This window comes from Choloepus didactylus, chromosome 17 (genome assembly GCF_015220235.1).
Source record: "Choloepus didactylus isolate mChoDid1 chromosome 17, mChoDid1.pri, whole genome shotgun sequence".
Classification (NCBI taxonomy): domain Eukaryota; kingdom Metazoa; phylum Chordata; class Mammalia; order Pilosa; family Megalonychidae; genus Choloepus; species Choloepus didactylus.
The window spans coordinates 67,642,943-67,656,128 of NC_051323.1; the positions used below are offsets into that span (position 1 = coordinate 67,642,943).

Sequence of the window (13,186 nt, forward strand, 5' to 3'; positions counted from 1 at the left end):
TCCTTTTTTCCCTTTAATTGGGCCTTTGTTGGGCAAAATACACATCGCTTTAAAACCACCTCTCAGCCGGCAATAACGTAATTTGTAACAAGTCACCAAAAAATAGGGAAACTCACAGAGTTTCCTTGGCCACTTCCCCATCGGGCAATCACGTAGCCAGTGCTGCTGCCGGGGGACACAAGGCCCTGGGGAGGAAAAGGTGTGTCCTCCCGTGACACAAGCCCAGTTAGGAAATCCCTGAGAGAAGGAGAGTATAAATCCCTGTCCCGGGGTGGAGCTGCCAGCGAAGGTGAAAGTTGGGCCTGGCAGCCTTCCCCAGGTGAGAAGCGACAAGGGGAAAGAATGCAGAGCTGCAGGTAAGTGGCTTTTGAGAGAGGTGGGGAGAGGGCGAGCTGGGAGGCCCATCTGGGGTCCATCTCCCCCGTGTGGCTCCCACCAAGTCAGCCCTCCATCTGTCTGGGCCTCAGTTTCTCTGTCTGTCAAACAAAAGGGCCCTTTTATGATTCCCAGTGACAGGTGAAATGCTGTCGAATCCAGTAAGAGGAAACGGGTGGCTCCAGGGAGAATTCTACCTCTCAAGAGGCTGCACGGAATTTAAAGGCTTTTTTCCTTGAAGACTCACGGAGTTTTTAGTGTGGAAATGTGTTATTTCTTTAAAGAAGTGTAACTTTTCTTAGACCTGTCTCCCTGTGAGGGATGCATCTCCTGCGCTAGGGGCAGCAGAGGGTAGCGGTAAAGCGTGTGGCCCCTGAGGTGGAATGGCCCGGGTTCAAAGCCCGGTTTCGCCTCTCTGGCCGTGTGATGTTAAGAAATTTGTTTTTATCGTCTCAGTGCCTCTTTTCCTCATCTGTATGTAGCGGTCTTGCTGCAGATGATAATCACAAGGTTGTGGGAAGAGCAAACAAGTTAGAACAGTGGGAAGCTTCTAGAATAGTCCGGCACAAACTAAGTACTACATAAAGGTATGCTCTTACTATTTGAGCTTCCCCCTCTTGGATCCCAGTACCTTTGGGAGGTCTTCTGTCTGCTTAGAGACCCCTACTCCCACCCCACCAGCTCTACTTCTGACATGGTCAAGACCCTTGTTTCCTCTTCTGTCGACTGAGGCAGTTGAGTGACTTGATCTTTCTCTCAGGTCCCTCCCAGCGCTGCCTGTCTGCTGGGAGATGCGATGCCCTGACATCTCACTCTGTAATCTATCCCAGCTCCATTCCACACCCTCCGACCTCCCACTAGGCTGGCCTTTCCTCTGGCCCATTTTCTCAGAGCTCTGTCTCCCCACAGGCCAGTGGGGTTCCACCAGCTCAGCGTGGGATTCCCATATGCGCGGACAGGGGTGCCTTTCCTTAACCTCGTTTACAATCGTGTCCACTTTAATTGTATTGTCCTTCCCATTTTTCAACCCCTGAACAACTGTATTGTTCTTTTGCATTTTGCAGCAAGGAAGCTTGGGTTAGGGGTTGGGTGGCTGTGAGGAAAGTCTTTGTGCCATTTTGTTCTAAGTTGGCTTGGGGCCCCCTTCCAGGCACTGTCAGCAGACATTGCCCTCACTGTCCCCGAACCCACCACCGCCTCAACCTCCAGAGACAAATTGTTTTATGACTGGAGCTGAGGAATCCAGACATTCCACAGACCAAAATCCTTTCGCCACCTCCCACCGGGATAGCACAGTCTGCCTCTCGTGTTGATACAACCGAAGTGGTGCAAGTGGCTCCGATTCGGCTTTCTCTTTTTATACTATCAGCCGTCTGCTCTCTTTATGAGAGGGCACTTGATTGTGGCAGTGCCTTATAACAGGGGTTTTTAAACTTTAGTGTCAGAAGGGAGGGCTGCCTCCACCCTCTGATACAGTAAGTCTGGGGGGGCCCGAGAACCTGCATTTCAAACAAGTTCCCAAGTGCTGCTGCTGGTGAGGGGACCACCCTTTGAGAACCACCTCCTTGGGGTGTCCAGTGGCAAGTCTATGAGGCAGCTACTTCAGTACAGGAGACTTTTGAGGCCATTTTCAAACTAGAACTTACTGGAACCTTCCAGCAGGTTTGATGTGCTGACCAGAGGCGGGGGATGTCTTAGATAGGGGTTACTCTACTTACCAGCAGAGAAATGCACACAGCAGGGACAAGAGAGTGGAGTGTGACAGATCACTTTTGTCCTCGGCCCACCAGGGAATGCTGCCTGAAGGGGAAGGGAAAGAGGGCAGCAGGAGGACAAAAGGGGATCCAAGGGCCTGTGGTCAGCGAATGAGCCAAACCCCGCGTGGCCGTAAGGAAAATAGTGATGGAGGTGTTGTTTGTCCTCTAGCATCTCGGAGGCCCCGTTCCAGGGGTTCTCAACCCCAGTTGGGCCTTGGAATCACCTGGGGGCTTTAAGACCCCAGGCCCCGTGGGCACCCTGGACCAATTATGTCAGGACCTCAGCCCAGGTGACTCCAGTTGGCACCCAGGGTAGAGAGCCACTGCTATGTTCATTTCTTTTATCCTTCCCATCTCCCACCTGTTATAAGCTACTCAGGGACCTCTTATTTCTCCCTTCCAAACCTACCTTCCGAACCAGTCCCAACTAATGGATCTCACCTGAGGGTGGGCAGCTGCAGTGCCAGTAGCCTAAAAAATAATAATATAGCGTTCCAGGCCCTGCCTCAGGTTTACCGACCAGGATATCATGGGGGAGGAGTCTGGGAATTGGTATTGAACTCTATCCAGATGACTCAGGAGCATACTTTGGCTAAGAATCACTGTTGTATATTAAGCATGAATTATTTCCTAAATACAAGGAAGAACAGGGTGGTGGCATTTGATTGTGGGTCAAAAGAGCCCAGTTGCAAACCCTGATTATTATTAGACATGCAACTTCACACTGCTGGGCCTTAATGTTATCCATCAGATGAAAGGATGGGATTAGGGAGTAGTTCCTTGCCATTTTCTGGAATCTCTGGAAAATATTTGTACCTCTCCAATTTTTCATGAAATGTGAAAAGGAAACTTAAGAATGCTTGAGCTTGATTGCAGATTGCAAACTCAAGCGTATTCAGAGGCCACGGAGTTAAGTCAAATCTGTGAGGCTGCCCAGTAGAGAGTGACAGGGCTTGTGGTAACTGCAAGGAGCTTGTCCCTCCGAAAGGGCCTTCACTTAAAAATAACACCAGCACCCCGGCTGAACAAAGCATATTCACAAGTTGGCTTGGCCTGTGAAACACCAGTTTGTGATTCTGGGGCAGGTTAGACAATTTTGACATATGATCACATAACCCCTAATTTAAAGGGATGAGGGTTAAGTTCTAGCTCCACCACTTATGTTTGTGTGGCCTTGAACAAGTTATTTAATTTCTGTAAGCCTCAATTTCTTCATCTGTAAAGTGAAAATAATAGTATGTAGTTCATAAAATGTTGGGAGAATTAAAAAAAGAATAATGCATTCCATGACTTACCTCGGTGTATTTGAACACATGGTAGGTGCTCAATAAATTCCAGCTCCCATCATCATCCTCAACATCATCATATCATCATCATCCGATCATGAGACTATGCCAATCTGAGAAGGCTGGGTTGATCAGGGCCCAGGGATTTAATGATAGCTGTGATCTCACCAGGTTGGCTTCTGCCTGTTTCGCTTGAGGACAAACCAGTTCTAGAGATCAATGCTTCCTGAATCACCTGGGAATCTTGTTAGTAAGCAGATTCTGATTCCATAGGTCTGAGGTGGGGCCTGAGATTCTACCTTTCTCACAAATGATTTCTATGCTGCTGGTCCGTGGACCACACTTTGAATAGCAAGGATTTAGCAAATTCTGGAAGAGGTTTTCTTATTTGGGAGCAAGGAAGAAGTTAATATAAAGCTTTGGGTGGATCCCAAATTTTTCTGGAATGAATATGCATCAGGATGATTTTTTGGAAATGTCTTTGACGGGCAGAATTTGAGGATGACTCTGCTGACCTGTGCCTTTGTGTGGGTGGGAACTTGAGTGAAGGCAGGACCCCTGGATGTGAGGGGATAACACTCCCGTGATTAGGTTGCTTTGTTTGGCAGAGGTGAGGAAGTTTGCAGATGTAAGTAAAGTCACGTTAATTAAAAGGGAGATTATTCCTGCTGGGCCTGACATAATCGGGTGAGTTTTTAAAAGAAGTGTTAGAAGCCAGAGAGATTTGATGCCATGGTACATACTGTCCTGTTGGCCTTGAGGAAACAAAATTCCATGTTCTGGAGAGTGGCATATGGCAGGAAATGGCTGCCAACCCCCGGGAGCTGAGAGTGGCCTCAGCTGAGAGCCAGCAAAAAGATGGGGTCCTCAGTTCTACAACGGGGGTTCTGCCAACAACCACGCAGACTTGGGTGAAGACCCCGAGTGCCAGGAAGGAACACAGCCCTGCCAAAACCTTGATTTCAGTCTTGGGAGACCCTGAGCAAAAACTCTAGCTAAACCGTGCCCAGATACGTGATCCACAAAACTGTGCGACAATAAATGAGTGTTCAGTTAAATCAATAAGTTTAAACTTAAGATGAAATCACTAAGTGTGTGGCGACTTGTTACACAGCAATGGAAAACTTGCACAATGCCTGAATCCTTCTCTTTGATTGCTGGGCATACCAGTCTGAGTTATGCGGTAGTGAAAAAACAAAACAAAAATAAATTCAGTAGCCTACTACAACACAAGTTTATTTCTCACTTTTGCCATATAATCATCATTGGTCAGCTGGGTGAGACGATGACAACTCATCACAGTCATGCAAAGACCCAGGCCGTTTTCAGAACAGAACATACGGAGAATGTCTAGTGGATTAATGTTATTTTGATATGGGTGCTGGGGGTGGGAGGTATTATTGCTATTTAATGGAAGAAAGAAGAGACACACTAGAGCACAGAGAGGATCAGTAGGTCTAAGTAGACCCCAGTTTCCCGCCAGGATGGCTCGACCATACTGCGGTGCTGCCATCTATAAAGTAGGGCTCAGGGTTCCCCATGGCAGGGGAAGACAAGGCTGGAAAGTCGAGCCCCAGGAATTAGTGCTTTAGTCTGGAAGTGATGCATGGCCTTGCAGTCACTTTTCATTGGCTATAACTAGTCACATGACCATGCCTAACTTCAAGAGTATGGAGAAGCAAAGTCCTAAAAAAGGCCTGGATGATGGTGAACCTTGGTCTATGTCTCTGCGTTAAGCGGCTGGGTGGGTTGGAGTGGCAGAGGAGGGCTGCAGGCTTGTCGAGGGCTAACCTTTCAGGAGCTTCTCTCCCTGCTGGGGACAGCGCGAGTCAGGCTCAGGGGGGCCGGAGGGGATGGCGTGCAAATGGGACATGCTGCAACCCCCTTTTAGATCCGGGCTGTCTTCAGGCTACAGACGGGGCTTTCTTGTAGTGAGGGCTTTTCAGCACAGTGTAGATAAAAATCGCTTGGGCTCTCAGTCATTTTCTTGGGATTGCCTTTTGTTGGCTCTCATGGATAAAGGTTGGGTAAAGCTGCTGGGCCCCCAGAGAACAAGTCATTCTAAGGTGGGCACATTTGCCAGAGAGCAGAAGATAATCTTCCAGAGCCTAAAAAGAAAATCTCATGTTTTTGCATTTTAATGATTTTGGAAGGAACTATTTCTAAATTGTATGTTAGCACAGTACAAATTTATACATGCTACAAATCTATGCCAAAATATGTACCTTTAATAACTTTCTAATAAGAATCTCGCTTGGCTCCTGAAGTCCCACTTCACTAGGAAAGAGAAATTAAACAGATCAATACATGTTACCCCATCTTGGCTGGCTTAAATCTACCTCTCTTGGGTTCCTTCAGCCTCTTTTGGGTAGAAGCCCAGTTTCTCAGAGCTTCTTCCCTAGCTGCTTACTTCCTGCCAGGAAGGTGCTGAGAAGGGGGGGGCAGCTGATGGATCCCAGGGGAAGGGTGGGGAGGGTGGCTAGTCTGTATGTGCCAACCTGGGGGGCTTCACTAACGCCCATGGAGAGGTCCCCCGACCTGCCTGTCCCTGGTTGTTCTGCTGAACCTACAGCTGAGGATTGGGGCTGGGGAACCCGTGGTCTGGTCCTTCAGCTGAGCGAGAGCAATGCTGCCCCTTCCTCGGCCCCAGTGTGGCTTTGCCAGCTCCACAGGTCTTTGGGACTTGCCCCTGGCCTTGTTTCTCCCCTGGCTTAGACTGTCCTCCTGTGCAGGTGGTACTCGAGATCTTTACCAGCCAGTGGGGCACAAGCACATCCATCAGAACGTATGCTGCAGCTCCTGCGGGGACGTCTGGGTCACCTTGGGGGAGCCCCAGGCAGCCCATACAGCGGATGGTGGAATGTTCAGGGCCTCAGGAAAGGTGGTTCTTCACCAACTGATAAGGACGCGTTTCCATATATGGTGACCCAGTGTTTTAACCGACTCACTATCTTGCAGCTTCCGTGTCCTCCATGTCCCCTCGGGCACCTTGTCCTCCACAGCCAGCGCTTAGCCCCATATCAGCCCAGATCGTAGTTTCCCTCCCGCCCCCCACTGGGAGCCCAGGATCCGGGTCTCTTATCTGTTGGTCAAGAACTGAGGCAAGCAGGGGCTAACCCTGGTGTCCCCGCTGCTTAAGCATGCTGCACGATGCTTTCCATTCTTCTGTAGCCTCCCCACTTTAGGAAGGGCTTTTGGCAAGGCGAGGCTCCTCTAGACTGAATTTGGAAGCAGGGAAAAAGTTCCTCTGCTTTTCTTTTCCCCTGTATTTTATCTTTTGATCCTTTGTTTGTTTTTTCCCCAAGAGTATACCATATTTATTTATCATCTTCAGTGTGCCAGGCATAGGTAGAGGCTCTTTGGGGTATATACATATGGTTTACATTTTGTTTTGAAATATTTTTAAGCTTACAGGAAAGTTGCAAAAATAATACAAAAGCAATATTGAGAACTCCAGTATACTCCTACCCAGATACCCAGATTTGCCAACTTTTAACATTTTACTACGTTTCCTTCTTTCCTCCCTTCCTCCCTCCCTCCCTTCCTTCCTCTTTTGCTTTATCTATCATCTCTCTCTCTCTCTATCATCTATCTATCTATATCTATCTATCATCTACCTTTTAAACATTGGAGAGTTGGTTGCAAGCCTCATGCTCCTTTAACACTTAATATTTCTATGAATGTTTCCTAAGAACAAGGATATCTGTGCTTAGATTCTGAACACAGAATGGAGGGAAGGGGTCTCTGGCTGCTTCCCATTTCTGCTTCTCTCCTTTCACCCTAGAAATCGAAGGATCTTTTCCTTCTGCTTCCCCTTCCAGCCAGGAAGGAACTTCCCCTACCTCAAACCACGTCTTCCCCTCCTTTCAGAGGAGGCCTTTGCTCTTCCCCTTTCCCTAAGCCACGATAACAGAAGAATGCGGGATAGCAGGATGGGAAACGTACTGGGAGGCAATTAAAATACTGCCCTCCTTGCATATATCATGCACTGTCCCATCCTAGAAAAAGGGGATTCTAAAATTTAAAGTGTTTTTCATGATACAGGGAAATCATTCCAACCAACTGTTTTGTGTTATAACATCACAGCAGCCTCAGGGGGACACAGGGAGGTGGAGAGGGCCATTTATGTCTGCTCTTAAAGGCCACCGGATTGCTATGCTCTTTGGTCTACTTTAGCTGCTTTAATGGTTCTTGTACCTCTTCCTTTACAGCTGGGCAATCGGCTGCTACTCCTTTCTGCATGCGTTTTCTTCTACCAGCTCTCTCCCTCTTGCTAATTTGCTATCTCAAATCTTCTTTAGATTGAGCATCTGGTCACGTACTGCTGCGTAATAAATGACCCCCAAACTTAGTGATTTAGAACAACAACCATCTTGTTACAACTCAATCCATGCATCAGGAATCTGAGAAGGGCGTGGCTAGGCATTTCTTCTGCTCCATGTGGTTCAGTTGAGTTCAAACAGTGGGCAAGTGGCCTGGTCTGCACCATTTAAAACTGCTGCAGTCCTAGGAGACTGGGTGTAGCTAGGACTGTCAACCAGACCCCTGCCGGTGGCCTCCCTGGTAAGTGGGTCTTTTAGTCAGACCATTGACCTGTGGCTTCCCCCAGTGGGAGCTTCCCAGGAAGGCCAAGTGGAACCTGAGTGGCTTTCTGTGACAGCCTCAGAAGTCCCGCAGCATCACACGGATCCAAAAGAGGTGAACCAGACCCCACCTCTTGATGGCAAGTGTCACGGTTGCGTTGAAGAAGACGTGGGAAGGGAGATTTTGTTGCATCCATCTACTAAATACAATCTGCCACTTTGAGAAATGAAATAGCCGCATGCATACAAATAAAGAGAAACAAGGTTCTGATGGAGGGCTTGAGAGCTGCTTCTGTGAATGAAATATACTTGCTTTTGTGCCAGGATCCTACTGGCTGCCTTCCAGCTGTTCGGAGTTTTTTTGCCTGTGTTTCCTCTGTCTGTATTATGTTTTTGATGGGCAAGTTTTCTGGATGACTGACTATTCAAACACCCAAAGTGTTTACTACAATCAGATTAGAAGAGAAAATTGGAAAGTGAGAGCATCCTTCAGTTTAAAGTGTTTTCATCTGCTCACCATCAAAACCTTGTCTCCTGCCAGCCCAGAGTGTCCGGTAATAATTAATATTACTGAGTAAATAACCCCAAAGAGCTGGAACTCCAGCACCCAGGAGAATTCAGAAGTCCCGAGTCCTGGAGCTGTCCCATTTCAACGGTTCTCTGATTAAGCCTCTGACTTGGTGCTTTAGCAACTGAGTCTGCCCAGGATGGAGGCCAAAGCTTAAATCTAGATTGACTTAGAATCCCAAAATTTTATACTGGGAGGGAGCTGGGAGCTCCCACCAGCCCAACCCTAATATTTTAGAGATGAAGAAACTGTGACCCTGATTGGTTAAATGGTTTGCCTAAGCTTACATGGCTAGTTGTTAGTGGCAGAAGAAGGCAGAGGCCCCGCTTCAACCTTCAGTTCCAGGTGCTCAGAGACTCTACCACTAAGGTGGCAGCCTGAGCAAAAGCATTCAAAACAGAATTTTGTGATAGGCCTTGAAAATATATATGCGTATGTGCATGTGTGAGTCCATGATTGTGTGTTTATATGATACACACATTTCTATAATATAGCTTGATGCACATGGGCTTATTGATGCCATTAGGTAAAGTTGCACAGTTTCTAAATGAGTTACTGACTGCTGCCAGAGAGTTCTCAGGCTTTGGGATGAACCTTTAGCAGGAATTAGGCAGAATGTAGTCACTGGAAATTCTGACTTCTCACTCAGGTTCTGCCAGCTGTGCAACCTTGAGCAAGTTCCTTCTGAGGTTCTGGTTCTGCTTCTATAAAACCCCAACAGAGCTGCCACTTAGGAAATGCTCTCTCTTTGACAGCAGGGTGCTAAGCTCTTTAGAAGTCACATGTCGTCTAAGCCTCTCGTGATGCACACCAGGTTATATCGATTTTATAGATGAGGAGATGGAGCCTCAGAGACATAGAGTAACCTGCCCAAGACCAACCAGCTGGCCAGGAAGGCAGAACTCACACCGAATTCTGCCAGACTCTGAAGTCCACAGGCTTCTTACTGTACTCTGGACAGACTGACTAACTATATAGACAGGCCTAACTCACAGAACAATTGGAAGGTTCAGATGGACTTCTGAGCTGCCCTATGGGGTGGTATCTGACCCATGGATGGAGGTTAGAGAGAGGCAAATGACAGATAGCTTCTGATCATTGGAAATTCCTAAGCCTAGAAGTGTCCAGTATGAGGTGCTAAGCTTGGCCATCTGTGGGGGATCCTGGGTTTGGGGTCACTGTTTGTGTGGGCAGCTGAACTGACTGGCTTCTGGAGCCTGCATGAACTCCAGGTTTTGATGCTTCTAAGAGCAAAGACTGAGGGTTGGGTGGACTTGTGTTTACAGCCTACTTTATCATCCCATTAGCTCTGTGGCCTTGGGCAAGTTACTCAATGTTTCCGAGTCTATTTCTGTTGCTTCATTTCATAATAAGGATGAGGCACTCTACTGACCTCAAGAGTTTTGTCCTCTGGATTGTATAGACCAGCTTGTCCTCTGGTAACATCAGGGTGGGAGAATTTGAAGCCTGGTTGATTTGGATTATGCGTGCACGGGTCCCCGCAGCTGGAACTTCCTCACCAGTCATTTTGGAGGGGGATGGTGATGACTCTGGGGCCAGGGGAGTGGACTTTTGGGTGTCAGCCAGTGAGATCACCTGATCCAGGAGGAAGGGAAAGAGAGGCTCTCCCGGTTGATGGTCCAGCCTGCTGGGGGCTCTGAATGATGGGGCTTACTGGCAATGGAAAACGTGAATAGAGGACTAGAGTGGGAAGATGAGTTGGGTTGCTTTACTGAAGTGTCTCTTAGTGGTTCGGTTTTTGAGGCAGAAGTTGGTCAAGTTCAGAAGAAAGAATGGTTTTAGTGAGGAGGGATATTTGTTGGCAGAAAGTAAAATGTAAGGTGAGAGTGTGGCCCTTGGTGAATCTACGTTTTAGCCTCTCCAGGTTGTCCTCTGACATTTAGCCCAATACGGGCCCCGCTAGGGTCACCCCTTGCCCTTGTCCCCAGTAAGATTCTGTTTCCCCAGCCCCACCAGAGAAGGGGAAAGGTGGAGTGGAGGACATGATGGTGCCTAATTCTGTATGGCTTGCAGATCAGAAGCAATTTCACCACGCTGCCAGAGACAGAATTTGCTTCCCTCTGGAAAAAAAAAGAAACGCGCATTTTCTTTTCTGTAGAACAAAAATGATTTGTGGACATCCTATAGAGTTTCCTTTGAGTCAGTATCTTTTTCAGCAAGAGCTACCTCAAACCTGGTCAGTGTTTCTCTGTATCTGAACCTGGACAATCTTCCCCAAACCCTAAATGTGTCAAATTCAGTGCTATCCTGAGGCTTAATGTTTTCAGCTGCTTCAGCTTAGACTTTTTTGACATTTCCAAGCTTGAATTTGAGATAAATGCTTATTTTCCCATGAGTTTCAGAGGGTTTTCACATGTGTGAAACGATAGGTTAGGAATTTTAGGAATCTATTTTACAAATTAGAGATGACTGAGTCATTTGTATAAGGCTTGAAAGCTATTTGACTTCATTAATATTCAAAACCTGCCAGCTTGTTTTTAGTCTTTGCGAGACTGTTGCCTGACTCAGAGAGATTAGACAGTTGCCTTAAAACTTCCAGGAATGAGGTAAGGGTAGAAATAAAGAGAATTTCAATCTTTTGGGTGAATTCAGTCTAGATATGCTGAAATATACTCTAGAATAAACATTTAACTCCTTTCAAATGCCTGTAGATTTATTTCTGAAGCTCTCGTTTACTTACTTGTTCCCAATCTGCTAAAAATATATTTTCCTACCGGTATCCTAAAATAAAATGGGAGAGTGTCTACTACTTTCAAATGTTCAAGGGAAAAAAGTACACACACACTTACACACACACGTACACGCATACACACAGGTGGGTGCATCTAAGGGAGATACTGGTATCGTTGTATTATTCTTTCAACTTTTCAGTCTGTTTGAACATTTTAAAAATTAAATTAAAAGGGGCATGAAATCCCTGTATGCTCTCCTGTGTACCGCCCAGGAGCCAAGGCTGAGGCTGGGTGGCGACACCTGGATCCCAGCAGGTGTCAGTTACCTGAGGCTGGGTGAGGATGGAGAAGAGGGTGGTGGATATGGGGAATCCCTTCCCTTCTTTCTCGCTTCCTTTAACTCTTCACACAGTCGCATTTCTTGGTCTTGCTTTTTCATCCCATCCCTCTATTTTCCTACGTGGTGTGAGGTGAAACAAAGTTATTTGGCCAACAAAGATGGACAAAATTATAACTCAAATACTTGTAACCAACTGCTCTTGAAATCTCTTTCTTCCAGTAAGACGGTCAATTCAGATTCCAATAAAAATGTCAAGTTGTCTGTGTTTTAAGAACATATTTAAAGAAAGTAGGGCAGGGGAATAGTGTTTTGTTAGAAACCTCTGCAAGGCGAATTCTTTTTTCTCTAGGCCTGCCGAAGACTTACTATTTCCCACAATATGGCAACTTTGGTTCTAGCCTTTTATTCTGAGGTTTTGATTATTAAAAATGATCACTACTATGTGTTTGTGGTTTAAGTGTCTGAAGCCACTTCCTGGAAATGTCACAGAGAAGCAGTTATTTTGCCAGAGAACACAGAAAGGAACCCAAGATAATTCCCCTTGGCTCGGGGGTGGGTGGGGGGCAGTGAGTTGAGGAGTCAAACACTTTAGGATTTTGTTCCACTGGAGCAAAGTTCTTGCTGAGATGATTTCCCATGTCTCAGCCTGATCAGTCTTTCAATTTTGGAGAAGAGGCTTAGCTTCAAACGCACTTCCATTCCCTGTCAAAGGGGGTGCACTAGATTTCTCCAAGACTTCTCCCAGCTCTGTAGCTAGTGATTGCACCGGAACGGACACCACTTGACTTTCTGGTGTCCATAAAGTGACACATCACCCAGGGCTAATGGCAGTCATTGTACTTCAGAACCTGGGAGAACCTGAGAGAACACTAGGCCTTGGGGAATGTTTTCATTTGAGGGGTGGCTGCACAGCTCATCCTGTTTCTGAGTTGGTTTTTAGTCAATCCAGAGAAACTGTATATTTGGATGAGGATGGATGAGAACACAGCACCTGACAGTACCCAGCGGGTTCCTTCCTCCAGGGCCTTTCCCTGAACTCAGAAAGGCAATCTATTGGGAATAGGTTTGGCTAGGAATGACAGGAAGCCTAACATGTAAAAGAAGGTGGTCTAGAGCTGGGGGTGGGGTGGGGTGGGTGGGTAAGGAGGGGTCGGGGCAGCTTCACAAAGCCACCAGGGTCTCAGGCTCCTTCTCTTTTGTCCCCCTACCACTTCCAGCAACTGGTTTGCACATTGTGGTCCAAGATGGCTGCTCCGGTCCAGCCGTCAGAGCCACCCGAGCCAGCAGGAAGGAAGACGAGTAGGAAAAAGACTTCCCTTTAAGGGGGGCTTCCCAGGAGGACCACACAGCATTTCCACTTACAATTCATTGCCCCAAATGTTCTCACATTGCCACTTTCATTACAGGGGGAGGATGGGATGGGAAAGGTAGTCTTTCTTTGGGGGGGTCATGTATCAGATTAAGAGCCAGCAGTTCTATTATTTGAGAAGCAGGGGAGACGAAATTGAGGGGGCGGGAAGCTGGCAGCCGTTGTCACAGACAGTTTACTTCTGAAGCACAAGGGCTTTGGGATCACTTATCCTG

General features: G+C 47.1%; 1 protein-coding gene across 3 annotated transcripts in view; it reads left to right on the plus strand.

Moving 5' to 3' along the window:
* Positions 1-252: 252 nt before the first annotated feature.
* Positions 253-13,186, plus strand: part of IL1R2 (interleukin 1 receptor type 2) — a 30,380-nt gene continuing 17,446 nt past the window's right edge. For 2 of the 3 annotated variants that reach the window (XM_037806903.1, XM_037806902.1), the window contains exon 1: positions 253-356. In XM_037806903.1, coding sequence (XP_037662831.1) covers positions 343-356 — 14 coding nt within the window. In that variant the 5' untranslated portion in view covers positions 253-342. The remainder of the gene's footprint in view (positions 357-13,186) is intronic. The other variant, XM_037806904.1, reaches the window with a different exon arrangement.